Source organism: Serinus canaria, chromosome 4 (genome assembly GCF_022539315.1).
Source record: "Serinus canaria isolate serCan28SL12 chromosome 4, serCan2020, whole genome shotgun sequence".
In the NCBI taxonomy this organism is placed as follows: domain Eukaryota; kingdom Metazoa; phylum Chordata; class Aves; order Passeriformes; family Fringillidae; genus Serinus; species Serinus canaria.
The window spans coordinates 43,699,573-43,711,611 of record NC_066317.1 but is presented as its reverse complement, the minus strand read 5'-3'; the positions used below and the strand labels follow the sequence as shown (position 1 = coordinate 43,711,611).

Sequence of the window (12,039 nt, the reverse complement as noted above, 5' to 3'; positions counted from 1 at the left end):
CAGCAGTAACCCCGGGCTCCCGCAGCGCTCCCGTCTCACCTGGGGCTGCCGCCGCCCCGACGACGCTTCTCACCCGCGCACACGGACGGGCGGCGGGGCCAAGAGCCCCGCGGGACGGGGCAGCCGCCCCCCGGCCAGCGCTGCCTCCCCGGCTGCTGCGGGACCACACGAGCGGGATCCCGTCCCCCTCTGCCCCTCGCGCTGCCCCGCGGCACTTTCCGCCAACGCCGCCCGCGATGCGCGCAGCCACCACCCCCAGAACGAGCCGGGAGGGGATCCCCGAGCTTACGTGTGAGGATCATGGTCTCCGCCGGCCGCGGTGGCTCCGCGGGGCTGCCTGCGGGGCCGGCTGGCTGCGTCCCTGCCTGCCCGCCTGCCTGCGCGGCGGCGGCGGCTCGCAAGTGACACCGGCCGCGGAGCAGCTCCCGCCCGGCCGGCCCCTGCACTGCCCCCGCCCCGCGGCCGCCCCGCCCCCGGCCCCGCTGAGCTCCGGAGAGACCCCCGAGCGCGGGCACGCGGCGCCGGCCGGCCGTGCCTGGTCGCGGCCCCGGAGCGCCGGGGAACGGTGACACACGCGGACACACCGCACACGCACCCCTGCACACGCACACCAACGTGCACACACACGTACGCACCCCTCGCCCCTGTCCCCCCACTGCACGTCTGGGGAGGCCGGGGAAATGACACAAACCGAAGGTAATGCGCTCAAAGACTGCATAAAGGCTTCGTTGCCTTTTGTTACTTTGGTTTTTAATGGCTATCAGCTCTTTCGGTGGCCAGGCTTATAAAAAGCAGTCAGCAAAGCTCTCAATACTTTTTCCAGGAAACACAGAGAAGAGAGTTGACTGAAAAGGCAGCGTGGCTCGTTGGTGTTAAAGATTGGGGATGTTTGGAATGGCCTGAGCAGCCCAAAGCATGGGGGATGCTGAGCCTTCAGTCAGAAGCAAGCCATGCAGGGTGACCAGGGCATGCCAGTCCCTCCCTCTCCAGACAGGGTGCTGAAGGGTGCTGTGAAATTTTAGAATTCTTGAGCACCATCAAAGTCTCAGTCTGGATGGAAAACAAGCATTTTTCCAATGGGGACCACAGAACACTGATAGGCAGGTCTTGGAGATAGTGAAGTAAGCCTGGCTTCATCGCTCTGTGTCTGGCAGTTGTTGCCTACATCACTTATTCCCCCTTTGTATTTTGAAAAATTTTTTTGAATGCTTGTTGCTTGGTTGACACATTCAGGACTGTAAACCAGCACAAACCAGGTACTTTTGAGCAGCTGCCAAACTATGAACATGGAAAAAAGTATTGTGAACATTTGAAAATATCTGGACCTTGTCAAAGATTATGATTGGTTCATTTTCTTCCAAGCCAACATAATATTTTGTATTCACTAGTGTTATTCTAATGGTCAGTTGTCATTTCTGCACTATGAATACAGAAATAAAGTATACATAGTGGGATGCTTGAGCTGGCAATTTCCTCAAGAATAAACATCTCCCCCTTCTAGGAGGAGGAGGCTGCAAACTGTGGCCAACTGGCCATGATAGTGTTGTTTCTGGAAACCCCTATACAGCTCTAGATCATTAATTTACTTTAATAGCCCAGAAGAGGATAGAAATGCACTATATCTTTGAGTTTAACTTTACGTATGTTACCTGCTTAATCAATTACCTCTTCGTATCTAACCTGGCTTTTGCACTTTTTGGCATAGCCACATTTACCTTCATTTTTGAATGTTTCTTGTAAGGTCAGGATAAATGTTTATTAGATAGGTCAGGCATGTAAACTGTTAATTCCTAACTCTAACATGGGGAAAACAGACGTATGCTATGCCCCAGCTGTTGAACAGCCAAAGTAATCCCAATCTAATTGGCATTCTCTATGTATTGTCTTTAATTTTCAGTTGGTAGATGAGTAAGTGTCAGAGTAGTCCTGATGAGATGAAATATACTGGTTGCATATTGTGTGTGATTTTCAGGGAAAAAAAAAAAAAAAAAGAAGCAGAAGAAATTTCTCCAATAAATATCCTCAAAAGGAAGGGGGGGTGGGGAGATGAAAAAAAAAAAAAATTACCAAGAACATGTAGGGAAACATGCTGGCCCAAAGACATTTCTATCACAATGATAATGCTGGAACCAGGAGACCACCAAGTGTCAAGTTAATACCCTCTGTAAAAATCAGGGTTTGTTCCTGTAAACACAGACTGCCTAGGCTGCTTCCTGGACCAAGCCTTCATTTTGTGTAGGAAGCTTTTGTATAGGACCCACAGGAAGCTTTTGAAGGAGGAGAGAATGGACTTCACAGAAAAAATGGGAAAGCTTGGAGCAACTTGGCATTGTGAAAGGGAACTCAAAAAAATCTAAAAATGAGAGGAGACATGTACAATAGTGAAGTAAAATCCAACTTGAAAGGGTTGTGTGATAGTAGCAAATCAAGGATTTGAAGTTAAAGATTCATTTGAGGATTCTGAGAGACAAATGTGTCCCAGACACAGAAGATGGGAAACTCTCAGTAATTAAATCAAGTAATTATCATTCTCCCCTCTACCATTCTGTTAAATAGCAAATGAATGCTATTTAATGATGATGCTGACAATGAAACACTATGCTTGTGCTTTAGTTCAGCACTCCTGTTCTACTTGTAAACCTAATTAACTTCAACAGTAAATGAGGAATCTCATCCTCATTCAGTCTCTGCAGCCATGTCAGAAACAGTGACTTTTGTGATGGAGCAGTCTGCTGTCCGTTGGGATCATTGCTAAATAGATGCTGGAGGATTATCACTGACCTGGATTAGATTCTGGCTGGTAACCTAAAAGAGAAAGGCTTTGATTGTGGTTTGTTATCAACTGCTGAAGACACACAGTCACTCGAGCTTGCATTTTAACTTGGGATTCTGTAGGGCTGCTGAAGCAGGCGTATTTTTGGAGCTGAAGCAAGGCACCAGTCTCCCATTTGCTGTAAAACGTGCTCAGAGGAGCATTCCACCTGAGGCATGGGTGTTTAACAGGCTACAAACACCCTAATCACTCATCCGGCTTTAAAGAGTGTTGTGAAATCAGAAGAGCTTTGGCCTTTAATATTTTTATTTCTTTATCTCTCTGGCTATTCAAAGAGCAGGCAGCTGCCTGACAGAGACACAGGATTTTGGAAGTAGCCTGCCTAGGAGGATTGTTTCTGTGGAGTACTGTTATCCTTAATGCAATCAATGAGCTCTTGCTGGATGGTGAAGTAATTGTAAAGGGTTGACCGACAGGCACAATTACTCAGTTTAAAAGGTGAATTCTCCTTCTGTTGTAACTGCATAAGGGAGTGATTTGCAGGAAGGCATCTAATAATAAGGACTTGATTGTCCTCTGCTTTCCCTCCCAGGCCCAAATGCCTTAATGGTTAACTGTATCCCTGTCATCCTTTTTCTTCTAAATAGTGCAGTACACAGAGAAGTTCCAATTCACAATTAGTCAACTGACCTGCTGGTACAAACACAGGATTGTCAGACACATGACTGCAATTCTAAACGCTGGTATTAATATCCTCTTAGCAACAGCATGATAGATTATGGAGCAGTTTCAAACTGAGTTTCCAGGCCTCTGGTTCTGGGCTTAGATTCCTTCTCAACTGGGAATGCTCATCTGTATGTAACATTTCCACAGTCCAAAGCACTTTCATGTTCCAACCATTGTCGGTGAAATAATTAAGTCTGAATTTTCTAGCACTTGACTTTACTGAAAATAATTACTTTAAGAGGTCTGTAATTGTTCAGGCCTCTTGACAAAGAGTGTTTGCACTATCACTTTGCAGAGATAAGTGACTAACAGTGCCTTGCTTCCAGAGAAGGAAAGACATGGTTTCACCTACTCAAGAATCACAAAATGAAAACAAGTATCTACCCAAAATACTTTTTCACAGAATATATAGTAAATTCACTATATTGCACAAACAGAAGTTCTGCTCTACAGCATGTAATTTATGGGGTCTCTGCTCTAGAAATTTTCCTATAAAAATGAACACTATTAGAAATGTTACCAGCTTGTCATGTATAAGAGACTCTTGTAGCTGATCCCAGGCAACATTCAGTTGGATGTTTCCCCCTTTTTTTAAACAGCAAAAAACAATAAAGAAAATTAACCTTGCCTTATTCTTTGTGGTCCATATAAGCAGCTATTTTAAAACAAGAGGTAAGAGCTGTGCTTTTGCCTACTTTTGAATGCCATCAAACGCTGTGAGTTCAACAGTTCAGGCTGGAAATAAAACAACCAAGTTCACACTGCATTTAGGAAAGATTCTATTCTCTAAAGGCACAAGAGAATAAGAAAAAAAAATATAATGAAATTGACAAAAATATAAATATAGAAAAATAAAATAGGAGAGAAAAATCAGTATTTTCATTCCATTTTAAGCAGAGAGGATAAGCTCTGTAGTTTACATTGGTTTATAGAAGGTGGTGGAGATGTAGGGTATCTTTCCCATATTGTGATTAACCTGCTGTCACAGGTGAAGGTTTATTTTAAAGACTGCAGAATTTTCTGCTGTTAATGGGTCAACCTTCCCTTCAATTAAAAGCTATATTTTTACCTAAAAAGGTGATTCATCCTTGCAAATAACCTGAATTTAATGTTCAGGAAAGTAGGGAAAGTAGGTAAACTAAATCTTATCTAGAAGTGCTTAGAGAAGCATAGTTAGAATTTCCAACCTGTGATGAGAGCACAGAGATGATCTAGAGTAAGTGTATGGCTTGTGACACATAGAAGCCCTTCTTCCTTATATTTAGAAAAATTCAGAATAACTGTACTATTACTGATAAGGAGAGCATCCATAATTAATCGCTTCTTCACAAAAAGGAATCTTAACCTGAGATTATCAGGATTATTATTATTATACTCTGCATGTATGTGGTAAAAATGGTTGTGTAAGTGAGACCTAATGGATATGCAAGTTAAGGGTGACTGACTTGGCCATGGCACCATCCCTAGGTGTAGTGGTGGCATTTGCCTTGGTGGCTCTGTGGCAGCAGAGTGGCACCAGGAGTCATCTCCAAGCCCTCTCCTTTCTTTGTGGGTCATATAAAAGGAGACATCAGTGGCCAAGTCTCACCCCAGTCGTCTTCCCCTGTGCTTACAAATCACAGTGTGCAATCAAGTGTGAGAGGAAGATAGCACAAAGGATGCTTTTACTCAAAATATGTACTACAAAATGATCAAAAGAGGAGCAACTTGATGATGGTGTAAAATGGTGGCAGGAAATAAAGCTCAACTTTGTGTTTCCTGGCAAATTATTATTTTTTTTTCCAGAACAATGCTCTTGTTTTCACTCTGTGTTCTTGTGACAGCAGCTATTGCATTACTGAATCAACCTGCTCTTCACTCTTCATTTTTAAAGCAAGTAGATTTTACCTTCCATCTTTAAAACCACCAGTTTCCAAGGCATTCCAATGCTAAGATGCATTTCTGTAAACCTCATTCTCTGTTCACACGTGACCTCCAGTCTGATGAAGAAAAAAGGTCAGCTTTTACAGAGAGGCAACAGTAACCTTTCATTAAACAAGATGTAAGATGTAGGTTGCCCAATAAAGTAGTTGAAAACTGAAAGACTGATGCCTTGAACACGTCAAAACAGTGATCAAAAATTGCAACTGTGTTGTTATGTTACACATGAGATGCTATACTTTTAAGCATAAGACCCTGGGACTTTGTCAGCCATGCAGCACCCAGCTGGAGTTAAAAGGAGTAAAGGGAAAGGAAATAAAGGCTTTGGGGTGGGTTTGTTTTTTTTGCTAATTGGGGGTATTTTAATTATATTGAATAAAAAATCATGAAAAATGAAAAATTTCTTTTCAAAAGTAAATTTTTTTCTTACTTCCATCTTCTATCTTGTGAGATCCAAGGCTTTTTACCTAAATGAGCTCTATATTCATTAAACTTATTTCCTCTGGAGGAAATAAGCACATGCACCCACCTGAACCATTTGACCCATTATGTGAGAGACTGTTGCTGTTTTAGCCTTGGGGAAATCTCCAGGACTCAGGAAATAATTTTAAACCCATGACTCTGTAAGGCATGATAACTATGGCAAATGGAACACATACATTGTGATGGCTAATTCCACATCAACATTCATCAGGGGAGGTACTAAGCTTGGTTCTACAGCGTGGAGAGTAGCTATTGTTAATGTCATGTGAAGCTACAGAGACAGGGAAGAGAGAAAACACATGTTAGTAGCCCAGTGGTCGAAGTGAGGTCTGGTGTAAGTCATTACAGATTCATAATCCTTGGTCCTGTTCTTGACAGCACAGTAGACTGAGACCCAAAACACCTATCTGCCGTCTGGTTTTAACTTATCAGGCAGCCTTGGTCTATCTACTCCCCTTCTCATATTTCATTTTTCCTTAGATAAATTAGGGAGAATAGTACATGCCTTTTTTGCAAAGTGTTTTAGAAGTACTGTGAAAAATGCTGTATGATTTTTTTTTTATTCATGTCTAATAAAAGTCCTCTTGCAGATTGTTAGTTTGGCTGCTTCTTTTGTTGTCCATGCCCATGCTCTTGCTTATTGTAACTGAAACCTGGCTTATAGCAGCAATTACCTTGCCTTTTACTGGGAGATGTGTACATGCAGACAGTTATTTAAGAGCACCTTAAGTAACTTGCTAGAGTGTCAACACCCATAATGGTGTCTGAAGAAAGACAAGAGAAGTGGAGGGGGAAGCTAGCTGTCGTGCCAGCAAGAACAAACTGAGTTGGAGAAGATTTATTAGGTGTATATTGCTCAGATAAATGTGATCCTGACTTGAATGAGAGCCAGCAAAAGCAAGGGGAGGGGATCAGGCAGAAAGAAGTGGCTGTTTGGACTTCGTCAACAGGTTCAAGACCTGATGAGGACTAGGAGGAGTAACAGAATTGTTGGGGTGCTCATTTATCACCTTAAAATTTAGGGTTATGAATTCTAAATGGATGGTCAGTTTAGCTGAAAAATGCTTCCTCCTCCTTCTTTCTACATGTCTCTTTTTATGCCAGTAGGTTAGAGAGTGAAAGTATAGCTTGATGTTATTTGTGAACACGATACAATGCATAGAAGTGACTGACATGTTAATAGGAGCTTTCGCATTTTAAAAACACTCTCATATTCTGTTACATGACCACAAGAAAAAAGAAACATGGAAAGTGGTTAGTATGCTTTCATATTTCAACACTGTCACATTATGAAGAGCTACCTTTTTTACTCTCCTTGTTTTTGAGGTTTTACTTTTGTCTTCATATCATTTTACAAAGACATATGGTAAATTAGTTAATTCTTGAGAGAGGTAAATCTCTTATATCTAATCTTAGCCCAGAGCAGTTTTTGAATATCTACTTTCTGAATTAAAACCCCCAAACTCCTATTTCTTATGACTGGGAATATATAAAAAAGCATTATTTTTGTTACAGTAAAGAAAAAAAAATCAGGGTTCTGTCCTATTCTGAATTGTCTTTTTATTTTTGCATTCAACTTCAAAATGTACATATAGCAGTGATTGGAGAATGCTTTAACCTAAATCTCTTTTCCTAGTACACCTGATAAATTGAGATTACCATGCTCTTATATTAAATTTTACAACAATTTTGTCACTAGATCAACAAAGTAATCCCTGTACTTGTTTCCTATTATTTTAAAGCAAACATGCTATGAAGCAGATTCTTTCCTGTGGTAGCTAGTCTTTTTTAAAGCCTGTGGTTGCTCAGTAATTTGCAAGAGCTATGCATCTACTGGAATTCTTGACACAAGAAATTGATAACAGGCAAATTTTCTCTTATTCCATTCTATATCAAATGTTTCTCATGTCTGTATGACACCTTTAGTATAGCAAATGTGTTCTGAACAACCCCTTTCATTTTCCATGATCACCAAGTGGCCAGCTGCACCAGTGATAGGATGCCCTCTGTGGGTATCTGAAAAGTTACATACGTGGAACAAATACTCTGATGCTTTAAAAATGTTTTTGTCATTGGATTGGATTTTCTGGATCTTTGGTTTCCATTGATTTTAATGAAGATTCATTAATACATATGATGGGTGGTAGAAAATAATAATCCCGAAGTAGATATAGAACCTGATTATTTCTTCATGGAAACTGAAGTTAAAACTATGAACAACATTATTTGTAGGACGCAGTAAAAAGGGTTTGCATCATTTCTGGTCTAGTACTTGAAAATGATAAGGATCCATTTTGAGAAAAGTAATACAGGAAAACAATTCATTGAGCTAACCTGCTATTTGTTTGATCACAGCTTCAGAGAGTTCAAGGCAACCAGGGACATACCTGAGCTAGGATCAGTGGTACAAGTGATTAACAGTGATAGGACATCCTGAACCTTTCATGCTCAAACCGAACTTTCCCTCCTTTGAAACAAGAGCCTTTATATCACTCGGTAGAATTGTATTTCTTGTGAGCAGCACTGGAGTAGAGAAATATTCTCAATTTTCTTTGCTGAGGAATCTTTATTTTTCCAACTACAGATCTCAAGATTAACCCTGCTCCCTGCCTTTGATTTTTAGTCAGGAAGTATAAACAATGACTAAAAAGGTGTATAGGCAGAACTTTTCATCTGATTTACCAGTATATTTTTATAATCTGTCGTGCATGTCATGTCGACCTTACAAACTTAATAACCTAAGATCTAAGAAACTAGGATTGCCTTCTTGCTCCTTAATGTAAACCACTGTTACCACTAAGAAAAATCATTAAAATGTATCCTAAAAATTTAGTTCCTAAGAGGTTAGAATACAGAATTTCTGAGCTGATCAAGTGAACTGAAGTATTTGGGAAATATTTGGAAATAAAAGCCAAATGTCACCTGGCCTAGGGTTCAAGGATCCCACTTGTCAAAAAATAATGAGCCTTATATGAGCCTGATATCCCAAAATCATATACTGTTTTGAATGTGGTTTTAGATCAAAGACAGAAGAAGAAGAAAGAAAAGAAGATTATATGATTGCAGATATGTAAGAAATGAACCAAATCCCCAAACTGGTGTTCACCTTATGTTAGACAGGTATCTGAAATGCTCAGTAGCTTATCTCCTCTGCTATTTCAGTTGCACTTCATGAAGTTTTCTGACTTCACGATGAGATTTGAGCCATGAGGGAAACTTCCTGGCTAGCCTACAGAATGACAACAGGGACAGCTCGTCCTTAGATTTGTTTCTGACGTGGTGAGTTACTGCCCACTAAGGTAACCTTCTAGCTATCCTAGAATTCTTGGGCGCTCTATCTGTTTATAAAGGGCAAAGTAACTTCCTGCACTGCCTTGTGATAGCACCCTTTCCCCCACTAAGCCATATAAAAAGCTTTGTACCTTGAATAAGAACTTCTTATCTTCGTTTCTGTAATTCCTGTGCTGGATATTTAGTTCAGCCAGCTGCCAGCTTCTCCACCTCTTTTTTTTTTCCATTTCCTTTTGGAAATTCCTTTCCATTTCCTTTTTTCCATTTCCTTTCCATTTCTGTCTTTGTCTTCTTTTTCCTTTTATAGATAGCTTCTACTAACAGCAGTAGCAAGGAGCAGAAGTGCCTTCCTTAGATCTTTTGCTTATCTTCTCTTCTTTTGGTTAACTCAGGTAATGAGCATAGTGATCCCCAATGAGGGAAAAGCATACAGACCAAAAGGAGGAATGGAGAGGTAAGTTTCTAGTTTCCATAGAAGGAAGTGAGAATCTAGGATTCAAATGTAAATATTGGAAGACTGAGAGACGAGATCACTGCTGCACAGAGTGAACTTAACCAAGTAAACTGTATCTGCAATTGTACTAACACAAATGTAGCAATTAATTTAATGCTTTCATGGAGCCTGTTGCTTTCCAGGGCTCAGAACCCTTGGATATGAATAAATGTACTAAGTGAAGGAGGAAGGAGAATGGCCTTCAAGTATCCTGATGAATTTCTGCTAGAATTGCTTTATATAGCAATTAGTTATGTTAGAACAAACATTATCAGATTACACTGAGTATAATCTAAACTAATATGAGAGCTACTTATCACCTTATAACTACTCCATAATGTATTTCAGAGCATTATGGAAAGCCCAGACAATTGTGATGGGTTGCTCTGTTTAACATGCAATAGTATTTGTCTGCTTACAAGATCTCCTTCCTTGGTTAGAAAGGACTTTGTTTATTTCAGAATGGAAAGGAATTTAAATGTCATTTTTACAAATTCATGTAAGCAATTCGATTTGCTTTGAAGGGTATATTGAAATTGGAATGCATAAATGCTTGCACGATCATGTGCTTAGTTTTTTGGTGATGGATTTCCAGGATCTTTAACACACTATTTCTATGTTCTCAGCCACACTTCATCTGAAACCCTTAAACTCATTCCATCAAGCATATCTCCTCAAGAATGAAAAGCTGATGCTTTATCCTCTGGCCACTTCTACCCACTATTTCTGATCTGACTGATAATGCCAGAAATCGAAGCACAGATTATCAGAACAGCAAGGCTTTTCATAATGGTCTCCCTGCATGAAAAGTCCATGTGTCAGCTAGGAAAATGAATTTTTAATAACACTTGGCACTGAATGAGTGGTTTGTCTCAACGCAGTGCATCAAGCACTGCTTATCTGATCTTTGTAACTCTGAAATAGAGTTCACCTATTTGAATGATCTTTTTCTTAGCCATCTTTATATCAAGAAGCTTATTCAGGATATGATATCCTCAATTTCAACACATGGATTTATTTTTTTAATAAGAAAATAAAAACACAGTAGGGATATTTACATTGGTGTGCTCAATAGCATTTCTCTGTTGCAGAAGGAACAAAATTTTCTGTGTCCTTTAAAAATTTTGGAGAAATTTATGCTAACTTTTTAAGCCAGGCAAATATTATGAATTTTATGCACAAGCTTAGTATATCTTTTGAAGATGCTATCGATGAGCATGATGTCCTTTTCATTCTGTACTTAATTACTAAGTATCATTTTGAGTACATGGTACTATGCAAACTCCATGTGATGCCACAGAATGCAGCTCTGCAATTTGCAGTGTTGGCAAATAAAGGCTTTTAGTCAGTTTTCTTTGTAGCGTTTTGACATAGACTGTTGTCCTGGGTTTGCCTTAATTGAATTTTTGGTGAGGAGGAAAAAGAGCCAACCTTTTGGCCCTTTGTAGTCAACCTGCTACAACTGTGTATGAATATACTGAAAAGAAATAAATATGCTCTCTAAGACTAATTTAGACACAAATGCCTCTTCTTTGCTATAAATTTGAAATAATAATCTGAAAAATAAATATATACATTAAAAAAGCAAACTAGTTATTCTTGGTTCATACAGCAGCAGCTTTAAAAAACAAGCCTTCCTTCATAGACTAAAGATGAATTGAAGTTCTCTGATTCCTGTAAAAATGTGTGTATCTACAGTCATAGTTTGTTCTGGATCAATTCCAGTGCATTGTGACGATAGGAACTAGAAAGGAAAACTCAAAAGGGTATTTTTAATCACTTTTACCTCTATTAACAATGTGATGCTATTTCCATTGTTCCTGTTATAAAAATAAGTAGCTGACATGTTCCCCAGAATTGATTATTGTGTTTTAATCAACAGAACTGCCATCAAGATATTTCAACCTATCAGGAAAGGGAGTGGAAAGGAGCTGACAGAGAAACCTCAAAGGAAGGACAAGACACTGTTTCTTTTGTCCTTCGTTCCAAGATGGAAATAAACTGTCTCCACTTCTGATAAGCTTTTCTTTTGATCTTTGTTTGCAATAATTAGGGTTAGACACTAAGTTGTTTTATGAACCCTTTCGGGTTTAGCCCCCTCTTCATTAATATGAATATGAGTTATTTGACCTAAGCAAACAACACCATTTAATAAATTTTTATTATTTACTTAAATTTATGGAGATTTTGCCTAATATGCAAGGGAACTAGATAGTGATAGATTTGGGGAAGATGAAAAGCATTTTTTTCATTCGAATTTTATTTTACTTCATAGTTTATAAATGTGAGAACATAAAATGCGTTAAAAATTATAAACATCTATTTTCTGTCTGTCTCTATTGTATAAATACAT

The 12,039-nt window shown here is 39.6% G+C and overlaps 1 protein-coding gene across 6 annotated transcripts in view; it reads right to left on the bottom strand.

Moving 5' to 3' along the window:
* Positions 1 to 12,039, bottom strand: part of DLC1 (DLC1 Rho GTPase activating protein) — a 217,037-nt gene that overhangs the window by 37,804 nt on the left and 167,194 nt on the right. Inside the window, exon 1 of one of the 6 annotated variants that reach the window (XM_050973620.1) lies at positions 290 to 376. The exons of the other annotated variants lie outside the window; for them this stretch is intronic. Within the exon in view, the coding sequence (XP_050829577.1) occupies positions 290 to 302 (13 nt within the window). The 5' untranslated portion in view covers positions 303 to 376. Of the gene's footprint in view, positions 1 to 289; positions 377 to 12,039 lie in introns of those variants that run through there. 6 annotated transcript variants of the gene reach the window in all.